Source organism: Mauremys mutica, chromosome 1, assembly GCF_020497125.1.
Source record: "Mauremys mutica isolate MM-2020 ecotype Southern chromosome 1, ASM2049712v1, whole genome shotgun sequence".
NCBI classification, from domain to species: Eukaryota; Metazoa; Chordata; order Testudines; family Geoemydidae; genus Mauremys; species Mauremys mutica.
Genome location: NC_059072.1, coordinates 121,760,693 through 121,787,168, shown reverse-complemented (window position 1 = coordinate 121,787,168; position 26,476 = coordinate 121,760,693). Strand labels below are relative to the sequence as shown.

General features: G+C 42.7%; 1 protein-coding gene across 1 annotated transcript in view; it reads right to left on the bottom strand.

Moving 5' to 3' along the window:
* The window catches only part of ABCC9 (ATP binding cassette subfamily C member 9), a 123,164-nt gene that overhangs the window by 72,340 nt on the left and 24,348 nt on the right, over positions 1-26,476 (bottom strand). Inside the window, exons 8-13 of the mRNA XM_044998576.1 lie at positions 13,366-13,563; positions 8,235-8,399; positions 7,220-7,375; positions 2,906-3,040; positions 810-972; positions 38-78 (exon numbers count right to left, since the gene is read on the bottom strand). Coding sequence (XP_044854511.1) covers positions 38-78; positions 810-972; positions 2,906-3,040; positions 7,220-7,375; positions 8,235-8,399; positions 13,366-13,563 — 858 coding nt within the window. The remainder of the gene's footprint in view (positions 1-37; positions 79-809; positions 973-2,905; positions 3,041-7,219; positions 7,376-8,234; positions 8,400-13,365; positions 13,564-26,476) is intronic.

The window sequence follows — 26,476 nt, the reverse complement described above, 5'->3', positions numbered from 1 at the left end:
AATTTCTTTTCAGATAAAGGGGAAAATATTTTCTTACTGCAAGAACAGCTGCTATTGGGATGGCTGCGTTCATAAAAACTGTGGAAAGAAATAAAATATACATTGGACTATTTGAACTGTACAAAAATCATCTTAATAGTAATTTGTAATACTTTATACCAAATCCAAGCATAGTCAGTTAAATAATATGTTAGCTGAGGAATTCAACCTTAAATGTTGTTTCCTAGCCATTAAATCTCCCAAAGGAAAACTCCTTAGCAGGAAGAAATTTCCTTCCATGTCTGACTTAGATCTTAAATACACAAACAAACCAACCAAGAAATGTTATAGTTTCTACATTTTAGTGAATTGAAATAAAATATTTTCATATGAACTATGAATTATAATGTATCACAGCCAAAAATTGCTTTGAAAGAACAATTTACTACAAATATTGGGGCCATTTCCTTCAACTCTACCTCATTACAAGGAATGTAATTTATTTTAGTTCCTAACTTAGGTCTGTCCCAATCACACCTGCTGATGTATCTCAGTACTTATTAATGTAAAATCTCATAACTAAGGTTGCAAAAAACTTTTTGAAGTTAAATAATAACAGTAACAAAATCTACCAAACGATGTCAAGCTTCCTGTTATGTTATTTATCATGTCTTTTATTTTCCATCATGTTTCATAACAAAATAGCCACTACCATAAGTACAGGTATCTTGCTTCAACTGAAGTCTCAAAAGGAATTTACTATTGAGAGAGACATCCATATCTAAGTGTTATGTTACAAATGATACTGCCCCTAGAACAGAATTACTTACTGGAAAGAGATGTGTAAAGCGCAAAGGTTTTGAGACTTATGAGCTCCTTGGTTCTTGTTTCCTCTACGCTAGTGCAAAATATGTGCTCCCAGGCATACAACTTTAACAACTTAATGCCTTTCAAGATCTCATTGGTTTTCTTTAATCTCTCAGTAGAATAATCCTTTACATTAAAAAAGTAAGAAATTACAAATTACAAAATTAATATTTTTAAATTATTTTAATTAAGAATGCTTTTTTCTCTCACTTTTGTTCTAAAATTAGCCAAAGTATTGCAACTGAAATTGAAAATAACCTGAAACCTATGTATCTAAATAGAGAACTAAACCTGGGAAGTGATAATACTGAAGAAGAAAAATGATGGACAATTGGTAATGAACAAAAAATTACATTTGAGGTTGCAATGTGGTATTGCCTCAAAAAGACCGGTTTTGGACTGCGTACAGAAGATTCACATAATATGTGCTTATTTTATTGATTTATTTAAGTAATAGCCCCTCATCTGCAATATTGTGTTCATCTGTTTTGGGCACATTATTACCAAAATACATTAATAAGTTGGGAGGAATTCAGAGAACAAGAAAGATCAAAGGGGTGGAGGGAATTATGTCTGAAAAAAGTATAAAAGATAGATCCTCAGCCAGTGTAAATTGGCATACGTCCATTGGGGTCAATCAAACTGAGGATCAGGCCCAGATATGTTTAGCTTGGCTAACTGACAGTTAAGATATGAGGGGGAGATGGTAACAGTCTAGGTATTAAGAAAATTTAAAATTAGGATAAATTTCCAATCAATGAGCTTTATTAGACTGTGGAATCGTTTCCCATTGATGGAGAGTGTGCAATAGGGACTGATCCAATATGAGCGTGGAGGTTATTCAGCAATGCAAGAGACTTTTGGGTGGAGTAGTTGATGTGATCTATTTCAAAAGGACTTATTCACATGATTTAATATTTCATTTCTATATTTTATCATTTTCATTAATTGCTGACATTCCATACAGTACATCATTTGAATTAGAAAACAATAGACTCCATGGCATCTAAAGCATAGATAGTCATAGACGTGATCCAGCTACTCAGATGGGGTGAAATTCACCTCTGTAAAAAGGGTCAGCACAAGGTGCATATACCACTTTAAGGCCCAAGTTCAGTACAGTATTTAAGCACGTGCTTAAATGTTTTGCTGACAAGGGATGAACTGCTGAATCAGGACCTAGCCCCAGATCCTCAAAAGGTATTTAGCCTCCTAACTTCCACTGATTTTTCATACAAGTTAAGATCCTAAATACATTTGAGGACCAGGGCCTAAGTCCTTACTTTCAAGGCTTAAGAAGGACCTGAGTAGTTCATAAGCTTTGTGCTGGTCCACAGCGCAGGAGTGAATTTCTTCCATGCAAATTTAACTGAACAATAAATGGTCTCATGAGTGTCTATCTTGTTAAGGAATTCTCCATTCTGTAGAACTTCAATCACAATACAGAAATATTATACTAAAAGTTAGATATTTCTTTCTCCTTCCTTCCCCCAACACACTCACTGAACATGCGCAGTGGAGTATCTTCGATGTCATTGTCACAGGTGAATATTGGAGGAGAGGGTATTCAAATGATCAGAACTCAAATGATCAGGAATGTCAGCGAGAATGTAATATATATTGTATTTAATGCACCTCTTAAAAATAGTTGAAAATGATACCATTGTACAGTTTCCATTGTATTACATTGAAACTATTTGTTGGCAGCCCAAAAATAAATAAAAAATTAAAAATCAAAATTAATTATGTGGTTCATTTCATTAATAATAAATATTCCCAAAAGATAGTTCTTAGTTTTCTATAAGTAATAATACTTTCTTCTTCTATAGCGCCTTTCATCTGTGGATCACAAATAACTTTGTAAACAACTTGTGAAGTAGGTAAATATTACTTCCCTTATTTTACAGATCTGGAAACTGAGGGACAAAAACGTTAAATGGCTTACCCAAATTTACACAGCAAATTATTTGAAAAACCAGGAATAGAATCCAGAACTCCCAATTCCAGGGTCTCTGCTTTAATTACTGGACCACAGGTATCACTAAAATAAATTACTTACAAGAGTGCTCTTCTGCGCCTCAGCCAACTTTGTAGCTATGAAATACTGTATTGGAGCGAGCAATACAATAACAGCAGCACCAACCAATGCACTTACTCGAAGTAAGTTATAGAGCAGGATCACGCCCATTATGATCTAAGGAGGAAAAAGACACACAGGAAAAGGAATACATTTCAGGACGCCTACAAGACAGCAATGTGCAAAAAAAAAACCCTCTCAGACTATATAGTCTAATAATACATAGAATTTGCATGAATTAAATAAAACCTCATTTCTAATTTACTTCAGAAGTTAAGTTTTGAAATTCTAGGGAAAGTTTCTACAAACCTTCATTATCATTATTTATTTGTATTGTGGTAGCACCTAGCTACCCAAGTCATGGACAAGGACTCCAATGTGATAGGCGCTGTACAAACACAGAATGAAAAGATAGTGCCTGCCCCAAAGAGTCAAGCTTGCAGTAACATATTAGCTGTTAAGCCAGTAGTGCTCTGGAGTCAGTGGGCTTGATTCTCATTTGTACAAAAGCCCCTTTACACCACTTAAAGGGGTCTTAAACTGGATATAAATTACATTTACATTAAACTTACGGTACCTTTCCACTGCCAGAGTGAGTCCTACTGTAAAAGAGAATCAGGGCCAGGGGAGGTACTGATATGAATAAGGGCTACTCATGTCAGAAAGGGCATGCAGGATTGAGTCCCTACTTTTATTTGTTTCACCTTTTCAGTTAACTAATGCATTCAGTTAAACATGTCTTTCCATTGCATAGTCAAACCACTAACATCCAGTCATGTTTAAGATTTTGCAGAGTATTATTTACATACATAAAAATCCTTTCCTTAGCAGAAAGATGGCTGAGGTGCCTAGTGGCAATTTGGGCCTGAGGCAAATCCTGCTGTCCTTACTCAGCACCTTGCCTTCGAGGGTGCTCAGCACCTTGCTGGATACACTCAGCAACTTGTAGGATCAACCCTCAATCTTTATTCAAGACCAGAAGGATATAGTTTGATGACGTTATATTTAGGATTAGATTGTAACATCAGCCATAAACTGCCTCACCCCAGGAGTAGCATTGGAAGTCACTGTTCCTCAGGGTACGTCTATACTACTCGCCGGATCAGCGAGTAGTAATCGATCTATCAGGGATCGATTTATTGCGTCTCATCTAGATGCGATAAATCGATCCGCAAATCAACGCCTGTACTCCACCTCGGCAGGAGGAGTAAGCAGCGTCGACGGGGGAGCCGCGGCAGTCGACTCGCCACCGTGAGGATGGCCAGGTAAGTCGAACTAAGATACTTCGACTTCAGCTACGCGAATAGCGTATCTTAGATTGATCCCCACCCCCACCCCCCAGTGTAGACCAGCCCTCAGAAACATCCCTCAGAGATCCAATTCCTCTGCCTCAGGATGAGACGGCACCCACATTTCTCTGCCTGACTGCATTAGGGGGAGTCACACTCTAGCCCATAGTTAGCAAATGTTAATTCCTTGTCTTTTTTCAGAGAAAGAAAGAAGCTAATTGAACTGCTGATTTAGAAATATCTGTTACCCCAACATGTGAATTGTTGATACCAGCAGCTGCCCAATGCTTTGACAATGAAAAGAACTTAAAAAATATAACAGACACACTTTATCATTTTTACTTTTGTTTTTTATTAAGTGCTTGTGTCAGCTACTGGCTTGATGACAGTTCACAGATTTTAAGGCCAGAAGGGACCATTATGATAATTTAATTTGACTTCCTGCATTACACAGGCCATAGGAGATCACCCAGTAAACTCTGCATCAAACCCATAACTCCTGTACCAGCGACAGCAGATCTTTGAGAAAGATATCCATATCCCAAGGGCATTAATTCAAAGTCTACTGAAGTCAATTAAAATACTGCCAATTAACTTCAGTGAGTTGTCATCTAGGTCCTATTGCTCCCTGAGCTGGAGGAACAGCAAAGGAAGTGGCAATAGAAACTTCCTCAGACTGTCCTTTCACTTTCCTGGTGGGATCAACTCCATGGATTAAGAAGATATTTCACTTTCTATATCTATTCAGTCCTTGTCATTTTCCTGAGACTGATAAAAAGGTGACCATTATGCTACACACAATTGAAGCTACATATAATTAGCCTGAGAGCGACCAGCAGTTCAATTAACAAGGACCAACTGAAAAAACCTTCATATGGTAATCCCTTTTGGACAATTCTAAGCCAGCCTGGATTTGAAGCAGTGATTTATAGGTGAAAATGTCTATATTGTTACTAATCCCTTATGCCAGGGATCGGCAACCTTTGGCATGTGGCCCGCCAGGGTAAACACCCTGGCGAGCCCGGGCTGGTTTGTTTACCTGCTACGTCCACAGGTTCAGCTGACTGCAGTTCCCACTGGCCATGGTTCGCCGTCCCAGGCCAATGGGGGCTGCGGGAAGTGATGCGGGCCAAGGGATGTGCTGGCCACCACTTCCTGCAGCCCCCATTGGCCTGGAGCGGCGAACCGCGGCCAGTGGGAGCTGCGATCGGTCGAACCTGCGGATGCGGCAGGTAAACAAACTGGCCCAGCCCACTAAGGTGCTTACCCTGGCGGGCCGCGGGCCAAAAGCTGCCGATCCCTGCCTTCTGCCATCCAGGCCCTTTATTGTCTGTTTTTTCACCATACATTCTCTTTGATGACCCTGCTAAAAATAAACAAATGACAAAAGTGGATGTCCCCTTTATTATTATGGATGATTTATATAGTGCCATGAATTTACATAGTGTAGATCTAATTTTCCAAAGCTTTCATTCCTGTTATTTTTCCTTGATAGCTGTTAAAAATACCTATAAGTTATGACCTACTCATCCCCACTCAGAAGCCCAAGAGTAAATTTTTCAAAAATATCTTAGGAGCCTAAGTCTTATTGAAAGTCAATGGGACTTAGGCTCCTAAATTGCTTCCTCGCATTTGAAAATTCAGCTACCACAACTCTAATATTGTCTTTCCTTCCTTCTGATTCATCTGTTCTTCTGCTGTACACAACCCAGATTGGATTAGAACCAGATGTTTAGAACTAGAAGTTTATGATAACTAGTGCACCTGTCTAGTTCTGTAGCGGGGTGATCACCCGCTCCTGCCCGGGAGGGGTTAAAAGTAGCCCTGGGGAGGGCTGTGGCTGGGAGAAAGCAGCTACTAGGCTGATTGGGGAAGCAGCTGCTGCTGGGCCACGCCCCAATCAGGCCACAGCTGGCCTGTATAAAAGGGCCAGTGAGCCAAGAGCTGACACAGTCTCTCTCTGCTTTCAGAGAGAGTGAGAAGGGCCTGGCTGCTGGGAAGCTCAGGGTGCCTAGAGCGAGGCAGGGCTGGGGAAAGGCCCAAGGGGCTGGGGAGTTCCAGGCTGGCAACTCCAAGGCCCACAGAGGTACTGGGAGGCAGAGGAAGGCAGCAGGTCCGAACCCCCTTGCCTATGATGAGTGGCTTTTACACTGCAGTCTGCCCCAGTGAGCAGGGGCTAGATGATGATTGACAGTAGCCCAGACTGAGGCAAGGTGGGGATTAGAGGGTTGGGGGTTTCCCAGAGAGAGGAGACCCATAGAGACTGGTGGGGTATTGCCAGGGGGCAGCCCCAAGGTAAAGGGGCATTAGGGTCCGGGAGGGACACGGGGCCAGCAACAAGCGGGACACCGGCCTGCAGAGGGTGCCCAGGCTAGAAAAGAGCTAATTCCCCGAGATGACCAGCAGGAGGCGCCACAGGGCTGAGTCCTGCACCTTTACAAGTTCTCAACACTCAAATCAGTGTTCCTTTCTGTGGATCACTAACCACACTTTCTGACAGTATAACACTTGACATACCATACCTTCTTTGCAATACAGAATTAAGGGCCAAGTTCTGACACTCTTCACTCTTGCCCCATGAAACAGCTGCAAATGAATTCTGCAAAACCAGCAATATTTTGGTCCACCATGGCTGCCTGCACAGATTACTTGTGGCAGCTGCGGAACAAATATGAGCAGAGGAAGGTGTATAGGGCTGTGAGAAAGACAGGTAATCCATTCTAAAATTCACAGACCATTCCCCTGGCTTGTAAATATTACCCAGAAAAATCTCTCCCCACTGGCCTGCAGCAATACTACTTCATAGCCTTTGGAGGAGACAGTGAACAGCAGTTCTACCCTTTAGTTCTCCTCCTGGTCACAGCTCTTCATTTGTAACTACAGTCCAATGCTATAATTTCCACTTTTTTTTTCTGAAATAGTCTCAAAGATGCACATTGTGTTAAAAATATCTTCTGTTTTCGGGGGGGGGTCTTCTAAAAAATAGGCCCTTACTTTGATGCTCTACCTGAACGGGCATAGCCCAGAGATTGGGACACAGAAACAAGAACCACATCAGCTGATTTGTTTCTATGGCAACCAAGTTATTGATCTGTCCCAAGGTCATCTCTCCCATGGACAAGTTGGACGTGGAAAGCCTCAGGATCTTATTGTATATCATTGCCTGGAGAGAGGAATAAAGTACAGTATATAAAGTTACAATAGCAACCAGACATTGCAAATGTCAGTATCAGAGATTGTCCATTCCTCCAGTTCCCAAACAGAGAGAGAGATTTTTGAAAATAGAGGTTAAATAGTAGAATTATTGCCTCAATTTTTTGTTACTCCTGCAGCCATTACAAGCAGTCCCACTGGACCAAATGTCTCCATGGTGTGACTACACAGACCTCATTTAGCAGCAATGAATTTGGCCTGATGGGACTGTTCTTCTGAGCAAGGGATGCAGAAGTGATGCTCATATGAGATCAATAACATAACAAAAATGACAACAAGAGTGTAGAGAATAGAGATATGGGACAAGAAGGAATGCAGCTTATTTTTGAGGAAAAAATATAAATAAATCTTAACAGAAGTTCAGACAAATCTAAAATTAAAAGCAATTACAGTAACTGGCAGGTAGAAACCCTGTAATTATAAAATGAGTTTCTATCATGTTTTCTATTAAGATTCCAAGCAGTAAACGCTAAATAAAGGCAAGCTAGGCTGAAAGTGACCTGGTGGAGAGCATTTTGTATAGCCAAACAGGAGACCTGAGTTCAGGAGAGATCTTGGGACTACACTCCCAGAGCAGAATATAGGGTTTGGAGTAAAACAAAGGTTTTCAGTCTACAGCAGAGGCAGTTTAAAACTAGCAGGGCTCAGATCTGCAAAAGCTTTAAGCTCCAGAAGATATTGTGGTAACAGTCTTCAGCTGTGGTTAAACATCACACAGATAAAGGACAAGATAAGCAAATGAATAAAATGTGGAGCCATTACTAGGGCATTTTACAGCATGCCGATCTCGGAAACGATGTCTTACTCACCAGTAAGGCACCTCGCAGGTTGATGCCAGTTTCTATGGTAACATAATAGGAAGCCTGCAGAAACGTCCTCTGCAGGATAAGGGCCAGGAAGAGAAGAACTGCTAGGACATAAGCATTTCCAAGAAAATCCTGTGAGGAGAGGTATGAAGTTGATGTCTCCTTAGACTAAAAAGAAAGAGAGAAAAGAAAAGTTTTTTAGATAACTCTATGTTGGGAAGATGCGCTGTTATTTGGACATTGGAAATCAGAAGATTGTTTTCACAATGGCACAATAGGATTAATAATACTGTAGCAAAGCCATGACTACCTATAAAACCACAGTTCTGAGTATATTGCATACTAGGACCACTTGGAACTTCTTTGCAACCATAAAGATAGAACCCAGATGCTCCTGTTTCAAAAGTACCTAGGCATTTAACACGTGTGCTGAAGGAGGCCTGCTCTTAGCAGAACAGAGACTATGAAAGGCAGATCTGATTCCAAACTGAGGGCAGCAGTTCAATTACACATTCAGGCAGTTTATTACAATGCCTAGCCCCACTGATGAATAAAGCCAGAATACTGAGGTCCAAGATTCTGGCACTCAGGGTCTGCGAGAAGCAGTTCACACCTGCCTTAATGCTGAGTGAATTGGTTGTTGATCTGCTCCTTGGGCCAGAGAACAGGTATAGGGAGATGAGCACCAAATCAGCATGCTCAACACAAAGGCAGTGTTGTCAGCTCTTGAAATTTTATCATGAGTCTCATGACATTTGGTGCTTTTCTTTGGTTCTTCAAATTCTCCAGGTCTTCAAAATTCTGTGCAAAAATGTGCCTCTATTTTTCACTGAAAAATCAAAACATTTGAAATGTTTTCAACTAGCTCTAGTGGCTCCCTTTTTCTCCCCTTCCTCCAGAGCAGAGATAATTTGCACCAGCCTTAGTCCTGGCATGGATCATGTGCCCCTGTGCACCTCCCCAGCTGCATTGGCTGGTGCACTGGGGAAAGGAAGAGCCCAACCTGCTTGCCTCCAGCCTGCTTCCCTCCTCCTCTACACTGTGATCCACAATGTGGGTAGGCCATGCCAGGGAATAAGGGGGTGTCTTACACCACCTTTTGCCTTCCATGAGCAAGTATGTACCACAGAACACACTATGGTCCTACTAGAGGGATTTATTGGGGTGGGGGGGGGGGGTGGAACTGAGTCTGGCAGCTGGAGTCACAGTGAAAGAATCTGTAGGGCTGGAGCTGAAAAGGAACGTATTCCTCTGTGGAACTTGATCTAAGTGTTCCATACCTTCGACCCATGGGGCCCAACACTCTGCCCACTGGATGAATGTCGCAGGCACAGGTGACATATTTAGATTTGGCAGATTGCAAGCTTTCCTTTTATAAACACCTCAATGGATCACAGAGCCATGCAGTGGCACAAAAAAAGATGGCTGAATGATATTATTCACCCAATTTTCTTCAAACCATTAGCAACACAACTTCACTTCAAAAACAAGCACTAAGGTCTCTGACGTCTGCTGGATGTGAAACACAGGCCTTTGTCTTCTGGCAGCAATGGGCAAGTCAGGACTGACAACATTTAGCAGAGAATCAATAACTGCACAACAGGTACTGACAGGGTTTTATTTTTCTTCTAAGCCCTTGGTTTCATTAAGTGAATAACATTGTTCATAGGGGTTGGGTTGACCGTCCTGGTGACTCAGGCCTTTTAATTATCCATATCCCAGATACAGCACAGGCAAACAGCCGTGAAAGCTTTCTTGAACTATCCCACTAATGCACATCCTAGGAGGTAACAGAGTAGTTTATTCACCAGGCCCATTTTGCCCTTGACATCTCCGCTGCGTGTGGATGGTATTTTCTTGGCTGAAGACACCTACCCACTAGAAATAGGAACTCATTTCACATACACCACATAGCAGCCGACAGAAGATAACTTTTATTGTCTTGGGATGGTTATTGATATTTTATCTGTATTTTATGTAATTAATTTCCTTCCAGGAATATAAAATAAGCAAATAAAGTCTATACCTACAATCTGACTGTTAGAGTTGGAGGAACCATTCTGAATAATAAAAGAATAGGTCTGTTGAGCCTTCATCATGCATGGGACGTGAATGCCTCATGAGGATGAAAAGACTTTTCTTTAACTCATTTTGTTTGCATTTTCCCATTTTCATGCTTTTCTGTCCGGGTCGGTTTCAGCCAGGAAGGGAAGTGAATGTATCAAAATACTGCAAGGAAAGCTGTTCTTGTGGTATTTCTGATCCAGTGGAAGCAGGATGTACTGGAACTGTTACAAAAAGCCTGTTCTCATGAAATTTCCATCCTGATTTCCAGATGAAAGAGGTTTGGAAAAGTATGAATCCAGACCATATCTCCAGACCCTTTAAGGTTCTCTCATCACTCATGATTATTTTGCTCTGCTATTTCATTGCAGGCAAGAAGTACTCTGCTCTGCCCATGCTGGCTTAGTCCAGTCCCCCCTACCTCCACACCTTCGCATACCCATTCCCTTGACATATGCAGTTTCTCACCAAAAGGGAAGAGGATTTTGTGGTTACAGCACTGACTGAACCCCGAGAGATGGGGGTTCAATTCCCAACTCTGCCACAGGCTTCTTGTATGACCTTGACCAATCTATTTAGGGCCAGATTTTCAAATGTATTTAGACATTGAAAGATGCATATAGATGCCTCATGATATTTTCAGAACTGCCTAAGCACATTTGGCACCTATGTCCCATTGAAGTCAATGGGAGTTAGGCACCTAACCTGCTTATACACTTTTGAGAATTCCACTAGGTGCCTATTTGCATCTTTAGGAACCTAAATACCTTTGAAAAGTTAGCTCTTAATTTCTGTCTGTGCCTCAGTTCTCTATATGTACAATGGGGATAATAATGCTGTCCTACCTCAAGGGGGGATGTGTAGATAAATGAATTAATGTTGGGGATGTTCTCAGATCAGAGGATGATGGGAGGGATAGGAATAAAGGCTTAATTAAAATTCGTAGAGAATTTAAAAGAGAAACAAAATGGCAAGGGCAATGGGGAGTAAGTTTATCAAAATCCGTTAATTAAAAGTAACGGTGTTTTGAAAGCAGGCCAAGGGTCACTGCGCCAATCTGACTCTCTGGCAGAGGTTTCAAGTTCTCCATTTATTCTGAGTTACCCTTAAATTCCCAAGCTTCAAAAGATGTTTGCCCCAGCCAGTGTTAATTAAAATGACAGAAAACGAATAGATTGAAAAGAGCACAGAGAATGAAAATGAGTAAAGACCTGTGGTTTCCCAAATTTAAGAGCTAAAGGTTATCACTGATGAAAGGAAATATCCCATTCTTTGATTGTGCAATAAAACCAGAACTTAAGGTTCTGAGGAAGAAAATGAACTTTGACTTTTGACTCCGTGGCTCTGATCATTAAGGTTCAGTGAGGACAAAGAGCTTTATTTAATAGCTCTTACAGTGACTAAATGACAGTCTGATGCAAAACACAAAGTACCAGTCAAAAGATATCATCATGGTTATACAGCCCAGGAGCAAATGTTTGAGACAAAGTGATGACAATCAAGGGGTATGTTTTAAAAGGAAAATATTATTCCATTACACCTCCATTTTGCCCATCCAAATTCTAAACACAGACTGTGCAAAGTCTTCCTTTCGTCTCTTCTACTACCAGTTAATAAGTAATTATTTTCTTAAAGAAATCTATCCTTACCTTTCACTAGTTTTCTGGTAGTTGCTGTTTGACAGACACTTGCTATATGATAGGAATTGTTCTATAGAATAAATTCACACAGCACTCACAGTGACAATTGAAATTAGATGGGAGCTACCAGGCAAATAGACATTTGCCCTTCTATAGCTTTTCAGTGGGTATAATAAAGTACTTTGCACCACCATAGTCTTCCATCCAAGGATCTCATAATATACACAACAATTAACGAATTATGCCTCAAGCTAATATGAGATGAATAAGTACGATTATCCCCATTTTGCCTGTGGGGGAATTAAGGCACAGAAGTGTTAAGGGACTGGTTTTTAAATCACCCACCTCTGAAAATCAGACCCTAAATAGCTTGCCCAAAGTGACAGAGTGAGTCACTGGCAAAGCCAGGCTTAGAACCAAAATTCAAAGCCCATTAAACTATCTGCTATAACACTCATGCAAAGCAGGCACAAAAGAGGCACAAAGGCCCAAACAGAGTGAATTTGTTTTTAAAATGTGATAGAATATTTGTGTGTAATTCTTTGCAATGTTTGTCTGTCTCTAGTAATCATCCTTATCTTACCTGTGCTTTCCTAAAATGATTGTATGAGGGCTTGATGTGGATGGGAGCTTGATAGCTACCAAGCATGGAAAAGCCCTTATCATTTATTGAGATTCATGGAACAGCGTGGCACTGGATATGCACCAGCCCTTAACAGGAGTACTGGTTATCAAGTCAATAGTTACTAAGTGCCTCGCTTCCACAGTCTGGACAATGGCTCAACACCATTGCACCAGGCTCCATCGACCAGTATACCTCCTTTTGAGTGCCACACATTTGTGCAGAAAGGGTATGGAAACTGGTGCCAGCTGAACATGCTGAGCTCTGAGTGCCTTTCATTAAATGATTTGATTGCTTCCTGAACACCTGCTCTGCATGTTTGCACACACCACCAGGTGCATCTCCCCTCTACAACATGTAAAGGTTTGTATAATCAAGTCCTTCCACTCCCTTTAACTTTCTGTCTCATGCAGAATTCAAGTCATGTAGTCTAACTCTGTGGGTATAGCAGGAATTTCCTCTCCTAGTCCCACAAGCATTTTATCTAACCTACTCTTACAAGCCTCTAGTAGCTGCCCCTCAGCTACTTATCCAGGAGGTTGGACAGAGCCAGACATTAGCAGAGCAGTATAGGGAACCTTGCGTTGCCACTGCCTATGCTGTGTTTATACTGTGACAACAGAGCACTTCAGCTTCCAAGGCTGATAATCTAGCAGTGCCTTTAACAAACACCCATTTCACTTGAAAGAAATAATGAAAGAAACAAAATGGTAATCATGCGCCAATAAGAATGCATAGTCAAAAATACAGAAAGCGTCACATATATCAAAAACTGATACCATACAAATTATTTTAATTGTCAACTTACTTTTTCAGTTGTGTTTGTATCATTTTGGTTAATATTTTGGAAGCTGTCGACTATGCCAGAAATGCATAGTGGCCCAGCAAAACCCAACAAGTCAGCCAAGTAACGGAAGGTGCTGCTGAGAAGGATTGGTCGTCCAAAAGCCCTGTACATTGCTAACCATATAGAGGGAATCTTATTCGGCTGGTTTGCCACCTCTTTCTGGAAAACAAAGGAATCAATGCACCAAGAATTAGTCTCACTGGCAGTTTATGGCAGCTTCCATTTTATTGCTCTCATGCCTTGTTGGATGCCCAAGTGTTTCATGGAGGGGTTATAAATTAGATTAGGTAGACAGACAAGATAGACAGTTTGATAGATTTTCAAATTATCTTCACAACAAACTCTCCCCAAAACACATCGATCTTGCTTATTTTCCCCCCAAAGTCATAACACTATTCTGCTTCTATGAATAGTCAGACGTAACCACAGACTGCTATTGATCATTGTCATTTGTATAATTCATTGAAGGCCTGATCCATCAAACCCTTGCTCATGTGAGGTCAATGGGACTTGAAAGAGTAGAGATTATTGACATGAGTAAGGGGTTGCAGGATCAGACCCAGAAAAATATGGACAACCATCCTCCAGTATGTAACACACTGAATTGTCCATCTCCTGATGTCTTCAACTCAAGAATGGATGCATTTCTCGAAGATGTTCTTTAGCCAAACACAAATTATGCTTTAGTCATATACAAGTTACTGGGCTCAATACAGGGGTAACTGGATGAAATTTAATGGCCTGTGATATACAGGAGGTCTGATTGGATGATCTGATGGTGTCTTCTGACATCAAACGCTACAAAACTATGAACCATCATTCTAAAGCACCAATCTTCAAATATATTCATGTGGCCAGATTGAGGCTCTATGATAGATTTGAAAATATTTTGATCTATGGAGGAAAGAACTTGATTCAGTGGATCTGTATCCCGCAGAGCATTTCTGCATGGTCCAGGCGGTTGCTTCTCACAAACTACAAAAGCTTATTACAACAATCTATAACCCACTAACAACTCCAACACACACCCCTCAAACTGCTTCCCCACTTCCTTTCCTCCCTATGACTGGAGGGATGTTAACGGGCCACTTCACCTTGAATTGTCCCTTGAAACATATGTTAACTAATTATGCTAAACAATCTGTTCCACCTTGTATGCAGCTGTGACAATCTGAGTAAGTTTCCCAGACTTGAAGAAGAGCTCGGTGTAAGCTCGAAAGCTGGTCTCTCTCACCAACAGAAGTTGATCCAGTAAAAGACATTACCTCACCCGCCTTGTCTCTCTAAAAATGTATCTGCCATTCTTCAAGAAGCACTGATGCCTGCATGTTGTAACCCTGGCCAGGCCTTTTGTGAGTGTTCCTACAGACACTTTTAGCTAACTAGTAAATAAACAAAAACAAGTATGTCTCAGCACTCTGCACGGCCACTTCATGTATTTTTTCCTCTAGGTTTTTCTTTGGCACAAATTCAGCAGTGATATAATATGTGGACAATGTCAAAAAAGGAGAGGTAGCAAACATATGGGAGGGTAGAACCTAACTGGAAAGTGACCTAGGGAGATTAGAGGAGGGAGCCACAGGCAACGAGGAGAAATTCAGTACTGATAGCACAGGGAGGGGGCATAACCAAGTAGTTATGCTTATTACATTAGGGCTAGTTTATTTCTAGCTCCTCTTATTAATAATTATATTTTGATGTAGGGAAGGATAGTAGCTTTAGCAGAGAAGCTGTTTGGCATTCATCTGCTAGAGGCTAGATTTTTAAAGGTATTTAGGCATTAAAGATACAGAGAGGTACCTAGTGGGATTTTCAAAAGTGTCTAACATCCACTGAGGTCAATGGGAATTAGTCACCTAGGGCCTTTGGCAAATCCCTTTTAGGTGCCTCTGCATCTTTAAAATCTAAGGGCATGTCTACACTACAAAATTAAGTCGGCATCCAGCCACTGCAGTAATTAAGTCAGGCGGGTGTGTCCCCACCATGCTCATTGTGTTGGTGGAGTGTGTCCTCATTAGCAACCCTTGGATTGGTGCACAGAGCAGGACACCACAGGTAGCTATCCCACAGTGCACCCAGCTGCGGTGGATTTTGGGATGCCTTGCAATGGGATCAAAACAGTGTCGTGGGGGGAATGGGAACATGGCTTCGACCGCCCACGATGCAGTTTTATGCCCCCTCCATGATATCAATGGCAAACAATCCATGTTTTTTCGTTCCTCTTTTTGAAAGCCTGGCTTAGCCACACATACACCATAGCCCTCTACGCAGGGACCCCACTCAGCTGTGTACTCTTGTTGGGGGCATTACAAACATCTCGTGCCTTATCCTGCAATATTTCCGGAGCCAAGACAGGAGCCACCACGCAGAACATTGCAATGTCATTCAAGCAGCCCTGCTGCAAGCCATAGAACGAAACAATTCCCAGTTGCTGCTGGCAGTCGCGCAGCAGCTGAACACGGTGAAGCGCCATTTCTGGTCCCAGGAAACAAGCACTGACAGGTGGGATTGCATTGTTATGCAACTATGGGATGATGAGGAGTGGCTGCAGAACTTTCAAATGTGGAAGGCCATTTTCCAGGAAATTTGTGCAGCGCTTTCCCCAGCTCTGAAGTACAGCAACATTAAAATGAGGCCTGTTCTGACAATGGAGAAGTGAGTGGCAATTGCTCTGTGGAAGCTTGCAACACCAGACTACTACCAGTCAGTTGGTAATCAGTTCTGAGTTGGTAAATCCACCGGGAGACCTGTTGTGATCCAAATATGCAGGGCCATTGATCAACCTCTGCTTTAAAAGGTAGTAACTCTGGGCAACGTGCAGGACATAGTGGATGGTTTTGCCACGATGGGGTTCCCTAACTGCGGTGGGGCGATAGATGGCACGCATACCCCAATCTTTGCACCAGACCACCTTGCCAAAGAGTACATAAACCGAAAGGGATACTTTTCAATGGTGTTCCGAGTGTTGGTAGATCACAGGGGGTATTTCACCAACATCAATGTGGGATGGTCAGGAAAGATGCAATCAGGGACTTTCTTTCCAGATTTCAAAATAACCACTGATGATGTTGAAATGCCAATAGGATCCTGGGAGACCCAGCCTACCCCTTGCTCACATGGCTCATGAAGCTGTATACCAGCCTCCTCAACAGCAGTAAGGAGCGGTTCAACAATAGGCTAAGCAAGTGCAGAATGGTGGTGGAATGTGCCTTTGGATGTTTAAAGGGTCGCTGGTGTAGTTTGCTTACTAGATTAGACCTCATTAGATCTAGATATTTATCTAGATCTAGATAATTAGATATCCCCATTGTTATCACTGTGTGCTGGGTGCTCCATAACATCTCCGAGGCAAAGGAAGAGAAGTTTCTGCAGGGGTGGAATGGTGACTTGGGTAGGCTGGCAGCTAATTTTGAGCAGACAGATACCAGGGCAATAAGAAAAGCCCAGAGAGGAGCTCTGCATCTCCGGGAGGCTTTGAAAACCTGTTTCAGTAATGTGCCACAGTAATGTGTGCTGCTTATCTGCATCATGCCTTCCCATACCATCCCCTTTATTGCACCAGTTACCCTGAACTTCTCCTTCCCCTCATCTCCCAAACCCCTATCCTTGGAATAAACAAAGCATACTTCATTCTTGAAATGTTGACTTTTATTGCACAAACATAAAGAATCTGAAAGACCAGGAAAATAATTTAACCTTGGGCAAATGGTGTGATAAAATTGGGAGGAGAGAAACCAAGTCAGCTTGTCTGTGAAAGCACAGAAGTCTTGCTCATCAAAGGTCTTCAAATGGCCACCTTTTGTTCTTTGTACCTGCCCCTGGTGTTGAGTGGAAGGGATATTGTACCTTCTTTCCCCCACTGCCATCTCCACCTCCTGGAACGATAGTGGAGGGGGATTGGGAACAGGTTGATGTTTGCAGGCTGTTGTGCAGGGACTGCATAGGGAGTCTAGCCTCAAGTTGTTTTTCTTGAAGCTCAACCAGACACCTCAACATGGCTGATTGGTCCTTCATAAACGCAGCATCCCATCCTGCGTGGCATGCTCATGCTTCTGGGATGCTCTCCGGCTCTCCATGTCCATGTCCAATTTTTCAGACAGTGAAATCCTCCAGGCTCTGAGCTCCATACCAGCTGTTCTGGAAGCGGTGATCAGATGTTCAGCTGCATGTGTGTGCTCTCCCTGTGTGCTGCCCCAGCTCTGTGCAGACAGCTGGCATAGCAGACCTCGAGTGAACCGCCCAATGACCACAAGATCCGTTAAGGTATGAAGGCGCCAGGCCAGGTATATTGTCAACAAAGCACAGTAATAGCACCTGGCAGACTCTATGAGGATACTAAGACATGTATGCCCATGACAATGGACACAACTCAGTGAATGGTGGAATTTTCCATTCCCGCTTCGGCTGGACAAAGATACTTCCTTTGAGATATATCTTTATACCCTGATACAAACAAGTTAGTATTGCCTCTGAAATAGTTAGTTATCGCCCCCTGACATGGCTAGTTATCACCTTGTACATGTTGGTTTGATCAAAACATCTCTATTACATACTGTCATCCTGACCTTATCTTTTAGGAGGGGTCAGTGTGTTTCTGTTATCCTTAGGGAATGTTTTTGTACCATCCTTGATATTGGGATGTTCTGGTACCACTTGATATCAGGATGTGTTTGCGTGTGTATTCTGTGACTAGCACTCCTTAGGAATGTGTATTTCTGCAATATCAGCCCTGTTCTTGCCAGATTCTGTGAGCAGGTCCTGCCTCAAACCATGCCTCTGATACAAGGGCTTATGTCTCAGGATCTCTTCCTACTACAGAAGCCTTCATTATCTCATTGAACATGATACCACGCATTCTATTTTTCCATCTTCTAATGTGCCCCCTTTCCCTAGCAACACAGACATTGCTTTGAGCCCAGGGACCAGAATTAAGCCTCTCAAATTGTGGTGTTTGTCCTCAGTGGCTCCAGGGGAGGGGGCTTGCAGCGATGAAAGAACACAGGAAGCCCGCCACCCCTTCCCTTAATGCTGCTGGTAGCAGTCACCTTAGGCTTGCAGATTCTGAAGTCAATGACAATCTCTGCCACCCAAACCACCAGCATACTAGGGAAACTGTGGCTGAGGGACCCAGAAGTCATCATGGGTGGGGGAATCACATGCTCTATTGTTTGTGGTATGAACATTTGTAATGAAAACTTCTCCCGTTTCCCCTAGATGACCCTAAGTGAAATCAATTTCCTGAAAGGTAACAGATGTGGCATGGGAACAGATGCTGCAAGTGTCTGGGTACAGACCTGGTCTTTATGCTGCTGTGCTGTATACTGCAATGATGCCAGCAGAGTTAATACAGGAGTGGTGTGGGAAAGTGTCCTACCATGGTGGAAGAAATAAGGCAGCCTTCCCGAGAAACCTTCTGCAAAGGATTGCAGAGCACCTTCATGAAAGCTTCCTGGAGATCTCCATGGAGGATTCCCGGGCCATCCCTGTGCACCCTCTGCATAGCTGGAGTGGCCATTGGGAAGCAGATACTCACTGTACCTCACTTTTTCTTCATAGTAAATATAAAATATAAGAGCATGTAACCCCTACAATTTGATTGTGCTGCTTGCCTGGAGCTAGAATCCAGGATGTGATGGAGTGTCTTCCGAGACTGATCAAGACCTCGGACCGCTACCCCTTCCTACTTCTCCACGTGGGCACCAATGATACTGCCAAAAATGACCTTGAGCAGATCAATGAAGACCTCATGGCTCTGGGAAGGATAAAGGAGTTTGAGGTGCAAGTCATGTTCTTGTCCATCCTCCCTGTTGAAGGCAAAGGCCCAGGTAGGGACCATCGAATTGTGGAAGTAAAAACATGGTTATGCAGGTGGTGTCAGAGAGAGGGCTTTGGATTCTTCAACCATGGGACGTTATTCCGGGAAGAAGGATTGCTAGGAAGAGATGGGATCCACCTAACGAAGAGAGGGAAGAGCATCTTCACAGGCAGGCTTGCTAACCTAGTGAGGAGGGCTTTAAACTAGGATCGCCAGGGGATGGTGACCTAAGCCCAGAGGTAAGTGGGGAAGTGGGATACCGGGAGGAAACACAAGGAGGAGGGTACAAGACGGGAAGCCTCCTGATTCATACTGAGAAAGTAGAGCAATCGGCTAGTTATCTTAGGTGCATGTCCATAAACACAAGAAACCTGGGAAACAAGCAGGAAGAACTGGAAGACCTGGCACAATCAAGGGAGTATGATGTGATTGGAACAGAAACTTGGTGAGGCAGTTCACATGACTTGAGCACTGTCATGGATGGGTATAAACTGTTCAGGAAGGACAGGTACTGGAGGAAAGGTGGAGGAGTTGCATTGTATGTAAGAAAGTGATATGATTGCTGAAAGCTCCAGTATGAAACTGGAGAAAAGCCTGTTGAGAGTCTTTGAGTTAAGTTTAGAGGCAAGAGCGATTTTGTGGTGGGCGTGTGCTATAGACCACAGGATCGGAAGGATGAGGTAGACGAGGCTTTCTTTGGACAACTAACTGAAGTTTCCAGATCACAGGCCCTGGTTCTAATGGGGGACTTCAATCACCCTGACATCTGCTGGGAGAGCAATACAGCAATGCACAGACAATCCAGAAAGTTTTTGGAGAGTGTTGGGGACAACTTCCTGGTACAGGTGCTGGAGGAACCAACTAGAGGCTGTGCTCCTCTTGACCTGCTGCTTACAAACAGGGAAGAATTGATAGGGGAAGTAGAAGTTGCCTCTTCCCCGAGCACACCAGATTCCCCCTCCTCCCCCTCCCTCCCAGCGCTTGCCACCGCAAAACAGCTGTTTTTTCCCCATGGGTGCTCCAGCTCCGGAGCACCCACGGAGTCGGCGCCTATGCTGGCTGGGATGATTTTATTGGTGTTGGTCCTGCTTTGAGCAGGGGGATTGGACAAGATGACCTCCTGAGGTCTCTTCCAACCCTAATATTCTATGATTCTATGATTGGAATTGCGTACTTACCAGAGGTGCCTTCCCCGGCATCAGGCTCAATCATGTTGTCCTGCAAACAGCTGGACTGCTCTGGGGTTAAAAATGGCTCCTGGCTCTTGGGGAGAATGGATCCCATGCTTGCCTGTCTCCCATTCTCCTCCTTCTCCTCCTCTTCCTTGTCCAGAATGTTCTCCGTGTTGGTGCCTAAGGTGGCCTGGGACTCAGACTCCTGGGCGGTATCTACGCTGTGTTTGGGGTTAGTGGTGGGATTGCCGCTGAGAATCTCATGCAGCTCATTGTAGAAGTTGTATGTCTATGGTACAGAACCAGAATGACTGTTCGCCTTCCTTGCCTTCTGATACACCTGCCGAAGTTCTTTCATTTTCACATGGCACGGCTGTGTGTCCCCAGTGTAGCCCTTCTCCCTCATGCCCTGCATGATCTTTTCATAGATGTCTATGTTTCTTCAGCTGTATTAGAACTGTTCTTGCACAGACTCTTTTCCCCACAGACCAATAAGATGTACCACTTCCTGTGTACTCCCAGCTGGAGCGCGTTTTGGGCATTGAGTCACCATGATCAGCAGGGCTGGTGAGCTCTCCATGCTGACCAAACTGGAAGTGGAAATTCAAAAGTTCCCGGGGCAAAAACAGGGGAGGGGCTGTTTCCTGTGTACCCGGCTGCTATGCAGCAAAGTTGAAAACAATCTCCAGATTGGTCACAGAGGAGCATTGTGGGACACCTCCTGGAGGCCAAGTCTGTCGACTTACACAATAATGCATCTTCACTGCCTCTCTGTCAATCCATCAACAACAAATTAAGCACTACACCTCTTGCTGAAGTGTAGTAATTAAGTCAGTGTTACAAGAGAGTTAGGTCAGTTGAACAGACCCGGTAGTGTAGACACTTACATTATTAGGTCGACGTAAGGCGGCTTCTGTCCGTCTAAGTTTGTAGTGTAAACCGGGCCTAAATTTTGTTAATAAAATCTGGCCCTAGGAGGTTTGGAAGTTCACAGAATACTGTCTAAGGGTGAAACTCTCCCCCCGTGCAGAGGTACAGCACAAGGACTATGCACCATTTCAGTCACACTTAAGGACTAAAAATAGGTCTTCATGATAATGGGCTGGGCCCTGTACTGGAGCTAATTTCACCCTATCGTAAGAAGTGGTCCACAATGTAAAAAACTTGGAGAACTACTGGTTGAATGTATTCTATATCACCAGGCAAGCACTGCTGCTGTCTTTTAGCAATAGTACCACATACTATTCTGTACATTAAATTATTCATTAAAAACCCAACATGGTTTTTGCTGGAATACATCATTTATTGCCCAAAGAGCAAGTGTAGAATGGCAATTTTGTAAGCGTTAGTGATTTTTTAAAGAATTCACATTTTTCAGCGTACTAGTAGCTATTGCCAGTATTCCTACAAAATTCATATCACTGTCATCACTACTTGAAATTCATTCATTTGTACTAGGGCTCAACCCATGATACTAAATCAAATTAATATTCCAAGTAAAAGTGACTAATTGTCTTCCTTTCTTTGTCCAGTCTAAGCATTCTAAAGTGATTTTAAAAGACAAAGAGAATTCTTCTCGGACTTATTTCTTCCTCTATTTTATCAGCTTGAACTTTGGGTATTACCCAAGGTAAAGCAGGCATCATTCATGCCTTCAGTTTGGTTTCTAGAAAAAATATTTAGAATGAGGTTATTAATTTACAGTATTACAGTGTACTATTAAGTCAGGGGTTTTGATCTGAAATTTACTAGCAGAACAAAAAGTTATGGATTTTTTATGTAATTATGATGTCCAAAGTATTAAAGCTCTGTGCTGTTTGGAGCCTAGCTACCTGAGAAACTTCCTCCCTTCTCTATGCTCTGCTACAACAACTGAGGTCCATAGTGGCACGTAAGCTAACAGCTCCTGAATTCAAACATCTGAGAGATGCTCGAAGGGCCCTTGACTCTAAAATTTCCTTTCCCAGTTGGTTCATCGGAGTAAGAGTCTGTCGACACTCATGGATGTTATAAAGCAATGGTTTTCAACCTGTATTCCGTGGACTATGTCTAAACTAGGGTCAGTGAAATTTTGTTTTACCATAGAACAGTGGTTTTCAATCTGTGATCCATGGATCCCTGGGGGTCCACAGACTAAGTCTAAGATTTCCAATGGTGTCTGCACCCCCATTCAAAGTTTTTTAGGGGTCCACAAATGAAAAAAGGTTGAAAACTACTGTTATAAAGGCCTTTGGCTGAGGGACTGATCCTGATTTAATCCCTATGTCCTCATTATGAACTGAATGATACATGAGGCATGCATAGCTTGAAAAAATTGACCACATGTGCAAAAAAGAACAGCAGCAAAATTTTGTCAAGATATTTGATAATGAGTTCCCACATAGAGGATCTCAGCTCAAAAAGGTGGCTGTGAGATTTTGGCTGCATTTCAACGTTATAGACTACGCTATTCTTGATCTGCAGTGAAATCCCCACTGACATCGATGGGAGTTGGGAGGACTCATCAAGGGGAATATAGAGCCCTAAAGACATAATTCTAATACCAGATGTGTATGATGTGCATCGCAGCTTGTCTTATAGTACCCAGGGTTAGAATTTGGTGTGGAATATTTTATCTTTTAAACACATTTTAAACACAGCTATAAGATAATGTATTTGAGTTTAAATATCATGCTAGCCAAAAAGGTAACAAAAGATATACCAGAGTGAGTGTCTTTATTAGAGCTGGTTGAAAATTTTCGGAAATTTTTTTCCATCCGAAAATATTTATTCATCTGAATTTAAATGTTCCACTAAAACATGTCAGTTATGACAACATTTCATTGTGGGAAAAAAATCAGTATGAAGTGTTTTGATTAAGTGGATCTTATCAAAACAGAACATTCTAATTTTTCATTTTGAAACAACTTTTCATTTTCACATTTATTTTATTTTATACAAATTACTGAACTAATTACCAATTTCAATAGTAATTACCAATTATCCTTAGAATGCCAATCACCAGTGACCAATTATGATATTACTTTTTTATTTTATTTTATTTTATAATTTAAACATAATTATTAAACCCCAGTTATAATATAATATAATATCATATAATATCATATCATATCATATTATATCATATCATATAAAACAAAACATAAAACATAAAAATAATATAAAATAAAACTGTCAAATTGAACCTTAACATTTCAGTTGATCTCAATAGAACAAAGCACTTTACAAAGCAGAAAACCACTATTCCCATTTTCTCATATTTCTCACTATTCTCATAGTGGGTTGAAAAAATAAATTCTTCCCATTTGTGCATCATCCAAGCAGAAGAACTGAGTCTGCAAATAGGCTGACGGGCAAGTTAGTTTCTGCTACCTCACAGTATTTATAAACTCAGACAACTGCTGCATATTCAAACGGGATGCGGCCAGAGCCACAGCTTTGTGTTCTGTTAGCTTTTTTAGTAACATATCATCCAGTAACTTCAGTTTGGAAGTTTTACAATCAGGAAATTCAAAATAATACCGTGCCCAACTACACAACTCAAATATTGAATTACAAATAGTGAGTACTCATAGGAACTGTGGTGAATGACCCTTAGCCGGAAATATGTTTGCATAAACTATTTATTAATTATTCTTGAACAGTTAACAAATTCATAAAAAATGAAATCTGTTCAAGGCTAATTTGTGGACACAAAAAAGGCCTACATTTGTGAACTTAAATTCTTCACTGAGCATAGATAGCCCAGTCCTTAATTAGGCCAAATTCCCCATTACAGGACTCAGTGAGAATTTTTATTATTGAGTAAGAACTTCAAGAACTGGCTCACTGATCTCAATGGGAATAAGGAAACACTCCAAGTGAAGTTCACAGACTCGATTCATCATTGTGTCACTGCAATTTTACACTGGTGTAATTCTACTGAGTTCAGTGTAAAACAGGAAAAACAGAACGGTCAGTCAGGCCCCACAAGTCCATACTCCTGTAGTGCTTGAGATATGTGTTGTGAGGCCAGAGCTTTTCAGGAAATGTACATTTAAAATTCAACTTGCATCTGCTCTCTAGTTTTATCCTTGGAAAGAGCAACTCACTGCTGGTTTTAATTCTTGTCTTGAACAAAAAGAATAGAAATAAAGATTCATGTAGCTATTTCAAATACACTTTACAACAAGGAACACTGCTAGCCTTATGTTCAGTGTCTTTCATCAAGGTGTGATAAAATGCTTCAGGAAAGAACAGACTCCTTCATTCTACATGGGTTTGGAATGCACTCAAGCTCAGCTATATCCAGTTTTAGTAAGGGGCAGCTCAACTTAATCCAACAGATCTCAGGGGCTCTTCTCACCAGCTGGGAAAGATTAATAGCCAACTTCATCCAGTAAAGTATACAGCATAAACAATGACATAACATCTTTTTTTAGCTCACGGGCCATGATGTATTTTAACCTGAAATTTTTTCCTAAATCTGCTGCTGTTTTCTAAACCAAGTCTGCACAGAATCAAAACATTTCCTTTGTGGAAGTGAAGCTGCACTAAGCACCACTGGATTGTCATAAGCCATTTCTCAGATTATAGCCATCTGGTTTACTTTAATGTTATCTATGGAGTATCAGTTTGTTTTAGGGTGAAGAAGCACCAGTCACAGCCTAGTTTGGAATAGTAGCATGACTATGGTTGAATCTAAGGCATTATATAGACTTTAAACAATTCTGGAAACCAAGAGGAGGAAAAGCTAAGTGAAGTAGGTCAAATTTTTAAAATCAAGCTCATTTAATTGTATGCATATATTTGTGCATACTTAATTTATGAATACAGATATTCAATGTGTGCCACAAATCTGGTGCTTGTGTGTGCAGATAGCCAGTAAGGCATCTGACTGCCTACCTGGCATCCAAATACCTGTTTGTGCATGCATATCAGGTATCTGCATACATCAGTCCGGCACACTATGACAGCGTGTAAATTCTGCACAGACACCAGAAAGGTTAAGGGAACCAAGGAGTGCTAGTAACATCGCTGATTGCACCTGGGGAAGGTAGGGGATCTACTTAAAAGAGGAGAGAGCAGGTGAGTTGGGGAACAGACCAGGGGATAGGGTGCAGTGAGTTTTCTCTCTGGAAAGGGGCCTGATAGACAGGGTTGGATTAACTCTCCCGTGGGCCCGGGGCTATTAGATTTTGTGGGGCCCCTGTATACAAGTCTTTTTCCTGGGAGGGAGTGTGATGCAGGAGGGGGCTGGGGCATGGGATTGGGGTGCAGGGTCTGGGAGAGAGTTTGGTGCAGAAGAGGGCTGGGGCAGGGGAGTGGGGTACAGGGAGTGTGGGCTCTGGGAGGGAGTTTGGTGCAGGAGGGGGCGGAGGCAGGGGATTGGAGTGCAGGAGGGGGTGCGGGGTCTGGGAGGGAGTTTGGATGCAGGAGGGGGTTCTGACCCAGGGCAGGGGGTTGGGGTGCATGAGGGGGTGCAGGATGTAGGCTGCAGCCAGGAGGCACTTACCACAGGTGGCTCCCAGCCAGTGGCATAGCAGGGCTAAGGCAGGCTGCCTGCTTGCCACAGCCCCATATCACTCCCGGAAGTGGCTGGCTGTTGGCACATCTCTGAGCGCCCTTGCAGGGAGGGGAACAGTGTGTCTCTGTGCACTGCCCACACCCGCAAGCGCCACCCTCAGCTCTTATTGGCCAGGAACCGGCCAATGGGATCTGCAGGGACGGTGCTGGGGGTGGTGGCCGTGCACGGAGCCGCCTCCCCCACCCACCAGGGGCTGCAGAGATGTGACAGCAGCCAGCCACTTCTGGGAGTGACGTGGGGTCACGGAAGGCAGACTGAGCGCCCCGGATATCGCTGCCTGTGATTTATTTTTGCGGGGCCCCCCTTGAGCCAGGGCCCCGGGCGGCAGCCCCTGAAGTCCCTGCCCTAATCCAGCCCTGCTGATAGAAGGCTGCAGGGGGAGAGAAGCAGCCAGTCTGCTCCTCAGGTGAGCCTGAAGACTGAAGGAAGATCAGGAGTCACTGAGGAATAAAGGCCTACCTGAAACCCTAGGAAGGTGGACAACTGTGCCAGATTGAGTCAGTGGGGTGGAGTGAGGCA